The sequence below is a fragment of the Lathamus discolor genome, chromosome 1 (assembly GCF_037157495.1).
Source record: "Lathamus discolor isolate bLatDis1 chromosome 1, bLatDis1.hap1, whole genome shotgun sequence".
Taxonomy (NCBI): Eukaryota; Metazoa; Chordata; class Aves; order Psittaciformes; family Psittacidae; genus Lathamus; species Lathamus discolor.
Window position 1 is genome coordinate 99,388,332 of NC_088884.1, and position 13,371 is coordinate 99,401,702.

Consider the following 13,371-nt stretch of genomic DNA (forward strand, 5'->3'; position numbering starts at 1 on the left):
AAAAGTTGAAACACATCAATTATTTCACTCAGATTGAACTTGCTGCCAAGCTACAGGTTTTTCAAACACTAGCTGAAGTCCTGGAAACTGTGCCAAGGGGGCCCTGGTAACACAGGAAAGTCACCTTAGGCTAAAAGTTTCAAAATCCAGTTGGTTTAACTGTTTGCAGATGTAAGTCTGATACCTGCACCAGACGTTCGGCCTTCTATTCAGCTCTTGCAGGACCAATATTTCCCAGCCCCATGAGGTATCTTTATTATCTGGGAGGTTTCTCAGACCCAGAAATGACATCCCAATACCTTTGCCAAAATTTTCACAGATCTACACAGCAAAGTGAGTCCTCCATATGTCACTAATGTAATTTCTTAAGATGGACTCAAAGGCAACTCCTACAGCAGAACTTTTTATACTCTGCACATGAAAACCAGAAAGTCAACAGGTCAGGCTCATTCCGGCAACATGATTCCAAGGCTCTTGATCTCATCCAGATTGCTTGTATGGCAGCAGCAGGAAGTCTAGATAGTTGTACTTGCCTCAAGATAATTTCAGTTGAAAAGGATTTTCAAGAACAATGTGAATGGGATTTCAACAGACACTGAGACCATTACTGGTGCCTTGACTTTTTTATTCATTTAACCCGACTTCTGCTAGCGAAAAAGCTTGTCAGCTCCTGTTTAGCAGTTATGCAGAACACCATTTCTCTTCATTGGGTGTCTGTGCTTGTTGATGGACTGAGAAGTAAAATCAATTATTGGAAAAAAAAAAAAAAATTAAAATTGCTTACTCCAGTATCTGCTCTCGGCTCCTTGTGATCAGGTAGGACACTAGTGTGGACCTGAGAAAGGAAGAAAAAAAAACAGCGCATTTTTTTCCTCATACTTTCGACATTATGGAGATGAATTTAAAGGGAGGAATATATGTATGTATAATTTAATAAAAAATAATCTATAATTTAAAACCACAATATCTTCTGGTTCCTATGAGGAAAGTCTCTTACCACTAAACATTTATCAGTCTGAACTTTCCTGATTCTCTAAAGGAGAAAGACTGTGCTCAGTTGTTCCTTTCATAAAATTAGACTCATTGCCTCTAACCTGAATGCCAGAATTCTTCATCTAGAGTTGTTAATTTGGAACCAAAATTTTCAACTGTAAATGAAAGAACACAGTACATTAAAAAGTATTCTCTCCAAATAAGCACTTGCCTTGGCAGGCTGATCTGCCAAAGACATCCGGATCCCTAATCTCTCACAATGTATGGCCCTGTCTCCTCCTACCAATTTCTGAGCATCTTTGAGGTGACAAATATTTGTAGATATTCATAGAAGGAATGCAGGGACAACAGGGACCTCCAGCTGTCCCTGCATTTGCTGCAGGGTGGAGCTGCTTTTGTACACTACTTTCATTCCACAAGAAAATGTATGGGACAACATACAGTAATACAGGGGGGCAGATTTAGTGTCTGTATAATTTTATCGTTGAATGTTGGTTAAGAACAGAGAACCAATTAAACAGTAAAACTGAGATAGAATAAGTGTTAGAGAACCTCTGTAACACCCCTCTAACATAGTGCGCCTAAGCCAAAACAGCCCATTGAATTAGCTTGCGGGTAAAAGGATGCCAGCTTCAGCAACTCACAAGGGAGGCATGTACTAAGCAGTCACATCTGTTCGATTACCTAGCCTAAATAACAGATATCCATTTACAGCAGGGCCCCCCAAGGAACAATTTTTGGCTTGATTTCAAAGTAAAACTCAAGCTCATTTTGCAAAACTGTAAGTAGAAGACTAATTTTTGTCCCATGCCCTCAAATGCATCTCTTAGTTCTTTTATTCTAGCTGCAACTTAACATACAAAGAGAAAAGCTTCCTTTAAAACAAAGGTAATTTTACCTGCCCGTTTGTTATCCTAAATACAGTGTGTTGTTAGAAAAGGCCAACAAAAATCTACCATAGAGACACAACAAAGTAGAACCACAGCTTTTCTGAGTTAGCTCTTATGCCTTGATTCTGTAGTGAGAACAACTATTTTTCCACAAAAGCATAAAGATAGTCAAGAAATGTTATAATTAATGTAATAACGCACAGCATATTTTAGAAATCTGTGGGATTCCTCATTTTGATGTAATTTTATATTTAGATTTTTTCCACTAATAGAATCATAGAATCATAGAATAGTTGGGGTTGGAAAGGACCTTAAGATCATCTAGTTCCAGCATTAATATTACACAGGCATTCATTTGGCTTTCTATAGCATACTAGCACAAAATTTTCAACACCAAATTTGTATCAAAAATTTACCTGTAAATTCTTCAAGTCACAGATTAAAATAAAATTACTGATATTTCCTTGTTAGCGGTAGTTGTTTCACCCTTTCAGGGGTTGGTAAGATAACTTACAGATCTGTTTCTTTCAAGAAGGAAGGGTGTCAATGACAGGCCATAAGATTCTACACCAGTAAAAAGCTGAGCCTCAAACAACCAACATCTGGCCCAACATGGAAGTGAGGTATTTCCATTTTCTAATTGCTATGGATATTTATTCAAGAAACACAACAAATAATTTAAGAATGAAACTTTCTCTTCCCCACTGATTTATAAGAAGCAGCCCAGCAAGTATTTTCAAACATGTGTAATTGGTTTTGCATGAAAATAAGGTGTGCTTTAAAGCACGAGGAAGACTAAGTATCTTTTATGCTTATAGAAACTAATGGACTCCAAACATATGCTTAGAATCACAGAATATTCCTTTCTTTTGCTGGATGAACTCTCAGTTCAGGAGAACTTATTTCTGCTTTTCTGCCCCAGCAGAGAAGGGGAAAAGGATGTCAACACCTGACAAACCTACAGCATAAGCCTTCCATATAACAAAAATTTCATTATTCCAAATGGAGTTAAATAAGGAAAAAAAAAATTTGTTGCTTGTTTGCAGTTCCAAACTCAATTTCATTAGTGTCACAATTAGAGGACCAGAAAAAGTATCCATAAACTTCAGGTCTGATTTCTAAAATACTTTTCAGTGCAGCTCCATGGCTCTTTTGTTTGTTTTCAGTTGTTTTAAACCACTTTATAACCAGTAATCATACAGCCAAATGTATGTAAGCACCATTTTTGGTGGGACTGGCATTAGGCTGTTTTTCCCTCCTCCCAAATACATTTCTTTTGAAAGGAAACTGGATTTTTTGATCCAAGTGTACACAAATATTTATTATTCTTCAGAAACGCTTTAAAAATTTTCATTAAAAAGTCATACATGTGTATGCAAATATATACGTAGGAGCTATTGTCTAGTCCCTTTCATGTTATCTACTGGCCAAGTTCCCAAACATACTTATACTCTCAGAATACTGCAATTATCAGAATCCTATTATGAGATGTCCACATAGACCCAGGCCAGCAACATTACAAATACAGTCAGACAGTTTGCAACAAAATATAAAATCTAAAAAAGAATTCAACTCTAACCCCAATGCACAATTTTTATTTTTTTTAAAGAAATACGAAGGATTTATAAGAGCAAATATTTTCCCAGTACGTTGCCTGATTAAACAAACTACTGTTTGTTTAATTTGTTTTTAAAACACTTGTCATAAACCAACTTTTCCCTAATGGACCTAATAGTATTCTAAAACAACTACAAAATACAAATACAAACAAAAAGGCAGATTTTAATCCCAAGCATCCATTATTCTGTTAAAATGTGAGTTTTGTCATTATTTGCTCTAGGTTTTCCTGTGCAAAAAGCAAACCTCCGAAGGGTGTTTTAGCTTGGTGTAAGGCTGAACATCCCTGGAATAACACACATTGCAGCCTTACCTTCCCAGACAAGACATGTATGAAGAGACAAAAGAAGTAAGCAAGAAAACCTGCTTGTAAACTAGGTCAAATGCAAAATGTTTGTGACAAGTGTTCATTCCAATGATACAGTTTGTAAAATAATACAGCTATCTCGTATGCACCACAGCTTGCAAACCAGTAAGAACTCTAGAGTGGGTACTCATGATACATTTCATTTTCTTTAAATCTCATATAGAACAATACCCACTGAGTAGCTATTCTTATACTTTATAGTGCATTTATCACAGACATATCCAAGTGTCAAATTTCTCTAGGCATAAATGTTAAATTCAGTTTTAATTAACTGTCCTTTAGTATAAGACAGCTTCATATGATTAAAAAGAACATTTCTTTCAGTCACTCATGGCAGTTTGAGCCGCATCCACACACACTGTCAAAGTTCAGAAGACTGAATCATTACCATTTTCGAACGTATTGTGCCTGCCCTTAATTAAAGCCTTTGAATTTCAGTTTGTGATCAAAGGCTATGTTCACAGGGCACTTAAGTTTTCAAACAAATAATGCTAGATCCTTTTCTCAGTTACTCTAGATTTATCTCATCAAATCACCAGCAGTTCCCAATGACTTCCCAGTACCTATTGCTGTTGGCTGCCCAAATGCACTATTCTGTCACTGCTGTTATATGATATCAGCATCTCACTGTAACTATGTACACACCATTCCAGACAAAGCGTAGGATGAGAGACCACAGAAAGGAGTCACTGAAAAATTGACTTAATACTGTTTCAATATAGAACCTTCCATGAAGGCATTCACAATATCACCTCATCAGTATACAGCTGGCAGTGGTATAAGAACACATGCAGACAATTTTACATTACCCGGAGGTGATCTGGGATAGCGAGCATCTGCACCTTTCTTTCCCCAAAAGCCCTTTTGCACAGAAAGTTAACACTGAACTCTGCTAACACAGCCACCACAGCTCCACAGGCAGCCACCATGGACAGTCAGTCCCCAGCTTCACCACCACTGCCTGCCAACCATGCAGCACCAACCGTCAGAGTCAGGGAGTAACCACTTGTCTTGTAACTTTTTCATCACTGAAGTTGCAGCTCCATGTATATGTGCTGGATGAGCTGAAAATGCTGAAATTGTTACTAGGTTCTGCAACAATATTGATCAGCTTTTATAGGATAGATCCCATTCCTGTACAAGCAGCAAATTAATTTTTAAAAGAAGATAGTGATGAAACACTGTACACATTTACCAGCTATTTATTTTCATTATATAGATTAACAATTTGCTAAACAGTTCAATCAGCACAGCATAGTCAGCAAAGTAAAACACTTCAATCAATACTTTGCTGGATACCTGCTTATTTGCGGGAGGACAAAGACTATACAGTAATTTTCTAACCTTTATTGTATAATTATTTCTCAGAGTCCATATAACACAAAAAAGAAATTTTTTTCATAATAGATATGCATCTGGTATTGATGGGTTTACAGTTCCAATGGAAAGTTGCTATGCAGAGACACTAACAAATGTTGAAATTGAAGATGAAAACAAGTAAAATGAATATAAGCTATACAAACGTCACTGCTATGCTTTTGCAGTAGTATAATACATATGTTTTATTATATAGTATATTATACAATAAACATTATATATTTATATTCATAAAATATAAAATTAAAAGTGATAAAATATTGTATATATTTTCCCTACTATCTATAGTAAGGAAACTGGGACTTTCTCTACTATATGCATGCCCCTATTATCTGCTGTATACCAAATGACATTTTCAGCTGTTTATTTATCTGAAAGGGTCAAATAGAAGGGCAGGCATATCTGCATATGGTTGGATACTTTTTATAGGCGATGTTAGATTTTGACTTTCGTGCAGTGTGTGAAGTCAGAATAATTCATTTGTGCAGCACTGAGACTATTTACTACCTCCAGGCACACTTTTCAAGAAATAATGTAGACATAATATGAGCATAATAGAAAATACAAACTTCTCAGTCTCTAAGAATCATCATAAATCGCTTTTCTTTCCAAATTCTCTGCAACTGAGTATCTTTATCTTCTCTGTGTAGGCTGCACCTTTGCATGCTTTCTAGAGAAGAGTACCAACACATGGCACAAGATAAGCATTACAAGATCCCCCTGGGCAAAGGCTGAGGCGAACAGAATTTAACAGCTTACGTAGGTGCATAACTAGGTGTTTGAATAAGAAGCAGAAAAACAAAAGCCTTGAGTATTTGATTACAAATACAATTTGATTACAAATACAATTTTGTTTATTTTTACAGCTTGGGCATGTGATCAGAGTTGCCTCCAAAACCTCAGGAACTCTGCATCACAAAGAACATGCCACTTTGCAACATCCAAATGGATGCTGAAAGAGATCAAGGGACAGAAAAATCCGTACATTATGAGTGCTTTGCATATGCTCAGAGAGTCAGATCAGATCAGATGCAGCAAGGCTTATCAACTCAGCATAGTTGCCACCCACAGCGGGGCGGTACTACCTTGCACCATGCCTCTTATGCAGAAGGATACTGACAGTTATCTGTACAAGGGCCCACTGCATCTCAGATTCCAGGAGGAGGTTATGGTTCGGCTACAGGGCCTGAGTCAGCCTGGCTGACCACTTACGCTGCTGACACTTGGTCTGCAAATTACCAAACACAAATAGGAGCTGACTGAAGATGTCCTAGCAGGAAAAAAGGCAGCTCCTGTTAACGTTCTTCCCCTGCAAAGCACTAGGATCACATACATATCTTCTTTCCCCAGTATGCTCCAAAACCGAAACATACAAAACTGAAAATAGCACATTTGAAACACAGTTATAACAACCTCTCTGTATCTAGGTCTATTCTCTTCCACAGCTATTCATTTGAGAAATAACTAATCCTTGAAGGTAAAACCCCAAGTTTAATTTATCTCTTAGAGTCAATGTAAACATGAAAAAGCTGTCAAATCTACCCATATAAATCTTTATTTTCAGCATATACAATGAAAAAAGAGAAGAAAGAAACTGCTTATTTACCTTGTTAATGTAGTACACAGCATGAGCACTAGATTCAATGTTTATAACCTATTAGAAAGAGCTTTTCTTTTTTCCACTGAGAAATATCTGTCAACTGTAAGGTTATGTGAGAGATTAAAAGTGGCGAAGAAAAATGGTCTTTATAAATTAGACATAATTAACATTTGAGCCTTAGCATCATTAAAAAAAGATGCTCTTCTGCTGCTAGTAATTTGCTCTTTATTGAAACTTGGGGTACAGATACTCTGCCAGTATCAGTTGCTGCAGAACACCGCTTTACAAAAAGAAGAAATTGCTGTATATTGCTGCACTCAGTTAACTCTCAGCTGAGACTTAATGTAGACCTCTCCCGCAAAGCATTCTTGTTCTGCACTATGAGAGCATTGTCACCCCACCCGTGAACTGCTGCTAGCAAAAGATGACCTTTGCATTGTGGTTTCAGCACACACAGTTTGCATGCAGGAAGAAACACCTACAAATGATGGTTCAAGCACTGCAGGGGTCCAAACACATTCTCAGATGCAACTGAGAACAGGACACAGCACACAGCACTCATCATTTGCAATCATTATAATGACCACTGGTAGTAAAATAATGAAATACAGGATTTTTCCTCCATCTCTGTTTTTCTGAACAAAGCCCAACCATGTGAAGAAGCCTTCTGTAGTCTTACTATACATACTGAATATTCTAGACATTTCCTCAGATATCATTTTTATATAATACTACATCATGTTTGAAATCTGTAGTCATTAAAGACAGCTGGTAGGCTGGTTGCTCTTCCCCTTGCCCCCACCATAATTTCTGGGAATCACCCCTTCAAAATCTGTTGCATACTCGGAACAATCCACAAAACCTGAAGAGTAAAAATCCCCTCCAAAGTGCCTGCGATGCCTGCTCTTCCCTGCTCACTTTCACTGTCAAATAAAAGTTACAGAAGACAAAGTTTAGCTTCTGTCAGCAAGCGTAATGATGGAGCACTCCTAAGCTTTTTCGGCTATTCATTTATATGGGCCAGCCAATGGGGAGTTGTTACTTGCTCGAATCTGAATACCTCAGGCCAGTTACTACAGCTCCACTTCCCAAACATCACTGAGACAGACTCCACAATTCAAAAAAAGCAGCTGCTAATGGCAGCCAGGAGACCCCAGATGTTCTGGCAACCTACATCCCAAAGAATGCTCACTCCAGAACGATCAAGAAAATAAGATGTAGAAATATATAGAGAGGCTTTTCCCTCACACTTTTTTCTCCACACCCCCCCCCCCCATTCAGCTATGCATATTGCTTGCGCAAAACATGACTGATTTGGCAATTTCTCTGTCTGTCCATAAGAGCATCTTGCTCCCCTGAAGCAGCAGACTATAACCCAAGTGTTTAAGCTGGAATTTCAAGGAAACATGCCTTCTGAGACTGAAAGTATTCAGCACTGCTCACAGGGCCTGAGGCAGCTGGATGGGGGGGAGGAAAAATTTAAAAAACCCATCTCATTTCCACATGAGTATCAGAGAACCTGTGCCAAAACCCCATGCTAGAGAAGCCAAGGAAAGAACTTGTACTCTAACCACATATTGCAGGGAAGATTTCAGAGGCTACAAGCCAGGAGTGGTGAAAAGAACATTCAGTTGTCTGATAAGCAGCCAGCCAACACAGTCTCACTTCAGTATATGACACACAACATAAATCAAGGCAAATACTGCTGGACTGACAGATGATGAGCTCAATGGCATTACAAAATTACCAGAACACAATCTTCCGCACCAAAACTTGAATAAAAATTGCTCTGAGTTTGACGACGTTGACAAAATCAATTGAAAATCCCATTTTTTATTTACTGAATAAACAGTCTATTTTTGAGTATGCTAAAATCTGCATTTCATAATTTGTATCTATTGCCATAAAAATCTTAGTAAATTCTTCAGAACTCTTACTATAAATTAAACATGACACCATTTACACTGATGAGCCAGTTACTTACAAGAAGCAAAGTTTATATTTGCATTTCGCATAGGTATTTCCAACATTCCCAGTTCCTCAACAGATTGCAACATTTACTCAAACTGCAGAAGCTTATTCACATATTAAATACAGAAAAGAATCTTGCTGCCTTAACCAAATCCAGGCTTTTCAACACTATACAAAATCTCCATCAGTCTACTGACTCATGGGAGCAGCTGAAAATGAGAACTCAGAATTTAAATTGCTCTGCAGCTGGGGCAGTAATGTCCTCAGTACACACCTTCACCTAAGTTTGCCATAGAAGCTAGTATTACCCCTCTGCCTATACCTGAATGCATTGCCTGTTGGGGCCCTTAAGGTCCCAAATTACCTTAAGGTAATTTGAATGAGCTGTTTTTACATGAGGTACAGAACTGACAAGCTATCAGCCCCCATAGAAGCTGCAAATTGTCATGAGATTATCCAGGAAGAAAGTTAAAGATTCTACCCTCTCCCTCTTCCATTGTAAGGTAACTTTTTAACATGAGATTTTAAATTTTAAAGTGAACATTTCAGAGCGATTCTGCTCAGCCAGTCTCAACATTTTTCATTTCCTACTGAGTGTCTCTCTTTGGAATTCCAGCACTGGATTTTTCCTGAAGTTACAGCTACATGCAGCTGCAGCAGTAGCACCACCAGAAAGAACTTTTGTCATAGAACCATAGAATGGTTTGGGTCGGAAGGAACCTTGAGGATCATCCACTTTCATCCCCCCTGCCATGGGCAGAGACACCTTCAACTAGACCAGGTTGCTCCAAGCCCTGTCCAGCCTGGCCTTGAACACTGCCAGGGATGATCCATCCATCCATGTGAAGATTTAAAATGAGTAACATCATTTCCCTAAAGTCTGTGCCATGTTTACATGCAGCACCCATCCACCAGTACTCCAGACACCCGTAAGAGTTGTTGAGAGAAGCAGAGAAAGCTGCTTCAGCTCTACTATGTAAAAGAATACATGTAGAGTGCATATTTTCTGACTAACCCTACTCCCCTCAAAAACAGTCATAAAAGTTGAAAAAGTGATCAACAGCCTTATATTTTAATAAAAAGAAATATTAGCAACACAGGGCTCTAAGAACCTCTACATCATTTGCTCCAATATTTTACTGTCACAGACACCACATAATAAAACCCCCTTCACACATTTTTGAACTACACCTTGAAATTATTTTAATTTTTTCTCCCACCCTTGTGACTGGAAGGCCATTCCAAAAAATGATTGCTATAATAGTTCAGAGTCATTTTCTAATTTGCAGCCCAGCATTATTCATGGAGAGTTTATGCTCATTTGCTCTTCTGCCAACACGGTCTTTTAGCTAAGTAATTATTTTCTGTTCTTCATACTGGTCTCCTGATGTATTCATAAAAAAGGAATCATATGCTCTCTCATACTTCATTTTGTTAGGATAATTAGCCAAGCTTTTCCAATACACTGTCATACAACAGGCTCTCCATTCCTTAGACTAGCTGACCTGTTCCAGTCCTAATTCATCTTTCTTGAATGCGAATGATCACATTACTGACAGCTTTCTAGAAAAGGCCTAACTTAGGTGTATTGAACATAGTTCCCTGGATTCATCCAGGAATCATGCTTGCCTCTCTCTGCTGCATTACATCCATCACTCAGTCTCACTTTGATCAGCTCACTTACCTGTGTTGTCCTTCATGTAATTTGCTTCCAATGCATGAAGCCTTAGTTCATCCAAAAAGTTCACGTTAGTAAAAAATATATATTTTTGCCTTGTCTTCTGTGTGTATATACACATGTACTTGGAGACTACTGTTTTTTCATCCCATTTCTATTATTCCAGACTGAGTGCCTTGAAGCAGCTCCATGGGTAAAGAATTCTCTCAGCTGGCAACCCCTTTTCCCTTAGGAGATCAGAAGCTTTCTTCACACACCAGATTTTTTCTTTAAGTGGAAGCTTGAAGCACTCTCACTTATATTTCCAGAAAAGCAAGGAAAATAAGAGTTATCAATAAGGATTTTTCTTTCATTATTATGACAGTTTGTGAGAATGTTTAAAAAATAGTGGAGGCTAAGGGCTGGTGGCAATATTACCTAACAGATGGTAATTCGCTTCTGCTTTGGGAATATCTGGGTAAAACTGCTTATCAGATATACTATGGTAGAAGGCATAAATATAGGTTAAACAATGAGAGGGAGTACTTATAATTTTGGGGGACTTGTTATGAGCTCTATTTTCTTTGCCTTAGTAGACAGGATCTATCTACTAACAAAAGCCCAGTTTAGCAAACGTACAGCTGTACTTCCATAGACAATGGCCCTCTCAACCTGCAGAACTGCAGTACTGTCATGAGAATGACTATTGTGCTCAGAGTTCCCACATACTTCATCCGCATTGTTAGCAATCCAGGCTTGAGAGGTGCAACGAATTTTCTCACAGGAACCTCCGAAAGTCCCTGGGAAAATAAACATTCCCAACAATCCAAACATTCTCAACTATCCAAATATAAACATTTCCAAAACTATCTACAATGAAAAAAATATTTTTTGTGTTTTGTTTGGGTTTTGTTTTTTTTTTTTTTTTTTCAATTTTAGAAAGCATTTCATTATTGAACTACACTAATTAAACCTGCATAACTGGAATTAAGTTCCTAAGTGTATAAATACTCCAACAAATAACCTACTGCTCAGCCATCTTTAAACAATCTTTGATAGTGTTCTGACCTTCGCGCAACCCCTCTCTCTCTTCTGAGACTGGAACTGAAAGGGGGGTTGTATATTTATTTATTAAAGAAATTCACTTCTGGCTTCAGAAGCGATTTCAAGACAGATATCTCACCTCTCTCACAATCTAAATTAGTTTCTGCTTCAAAGGCAAGAAGTAGGTGTCACTGGACGCAGTTATCACCGTGGGCCTATTTACTCTGCAGCAACCTAAATATAGTTTTGTACCTACAAGACAATGCAAAAAAAAAAAAAAAGCAGACTTCACACAGTTCATTTACTTCTCAAAGCAAAGCTGGAAGAGAGACAACAATGTTAAAAGCATTTCATTGTTTTATCAGTGAAATTAGTTACTTCTGCATAAAATGTAGGATTTTGATCTCAAAACCATTTTACAGAAAGACTTGTTTTCCTCATCTGACTACATGTCACAGTGCTTGACTGCCATATTCAGATAAATCCTTTTTTTCCCCGCACTGCATTATCACCTTTTTTCTTTTAAGCATAACTGCAATCTGCAAGACATAATCCTTTTCTATAAGCACAATCAAGGTCTTGCAGAGTTAGGAGCGAGTAAGCTATGAGCAGCCTACTTTCAGACTGCTAAGTAGGGTCAGGAGAGCTGATAGTCATGGCCGCCTATGGTAAGTAATTGAATTCTGACTTTCATGAATCACAAAGTGTGAATAAAGACACTAGGTAAATATTTTAAATTAATTTGTTTCTTTCACAATTTATATATTGATGACGCAAAAAGATCCTAATGCTCAGAGTAAACACCAAATGGATTTAAACATTTTCACTACTAAAAATGAAAAAAAAAAAAAAAAAGAAGATTCACTTTTTTTCTGAAACTGAAAAGTGGTAATTTTCCAGGATTGTTTCAAACATGCTTTATCAGCAAATAAACAGAAGATATTAGGAACAGCATTCTTAGGCAAAGATGTTTAAATCTGAAATTTGATCATGCTTCTATTTCTAGAAATCATTTATATGTTCTTTCTTGAATTCAACTTGCAAATTCTTATTCAGAAATTCAGCAAAATAATGCTTTCTGCAAAAGAAGATAGCTGTTACTAAACAAGCTGATACGAGATGGAAAGAAACAGACAAGTCTGGTTTTTGCATGTGAAGTCTCTTTCAGGAACTCAAAAAAGCTTGTGCTCCTCAAAACTTGTTTCTTCCAACATACCTGTTTGTCTAAAAACACCACCAACTCCATTCTCACCCACCAGACATTTTCTGTGAGATATCCAGATGTCAGCCACAACACTACAGCTTATTAAATGAAGCTGCCTCAACCAGGAGACAGGAAAGCTATAGTACAAATGCTGATGACAGCTCTCCTCCCTGTCATATTTTACATGCTGCTCCTTCCCTTCTGATGTGCAGTATAATTTCTCACTATTGCATCCTTTGTTGCTTCCAAGAGAGCTCTGCTAAGATGACAGCACTTGCTGCCTCACCCTTTACCTCCTCACCAAATGACATGAAATACCATAGGGTGCAGAGATTTACAGTCAGTATCATATCTCAGGATATACTCAAATTGGCATCAGGAACGGGAATTGGAAATTTTACACAGGCATGCATTTCAAAGCCACCAAGCAGCAACTCATTTTAAAAATTACTCTGTCTGTAAACACCTTGAGCTACTTGTCTTCCAAAAACCATTAAAAGTTAAGTTGGTTTGAGAAGGTGTATGAGATTCTACTTAACTTTGGTCCAGGCCTAGGGAAAGTAGTTTATGGAAGATACCTGTATTTTAAATCATTAACAGTTCTCAGAGATCAAAATTAGTATTAGAAATTCACTCAAAAGTCTGCCCCAC

The 13,371-nt window shown here is 37.7% G+C and overlaps 1 protein-coding gene across 13 annotated transcripts in view; it reads right to left on the reverse strand.

Moving 5' to 3' along the window:
• INPP4B (inositol polyphosphate-4-phosphatase type II B) overlaps positions 1–13,371 on the reverse strand; it is a 342,362-nt gene that overhangs the window by 127,825 nt on the left and 201,166 nt on the right. For 12 of the 13 annotated variants that reach the window (XM_065687745.1, XM_065687774.1, XM_065687770.1 and 9 more), the window contains one exon: positions 785–835. In XM_065687745.1, coding sequence (XP_065543817.1) covers positions 785–835 — 51 coding nt within the window. Of the gene's footprint in view, positions 1–784; positions 836–12,732; positions 12,877–13,371 lie in introns of those variants that run through there. The other variant, XM_065687783.1, reaches the window with a different exon arrangement.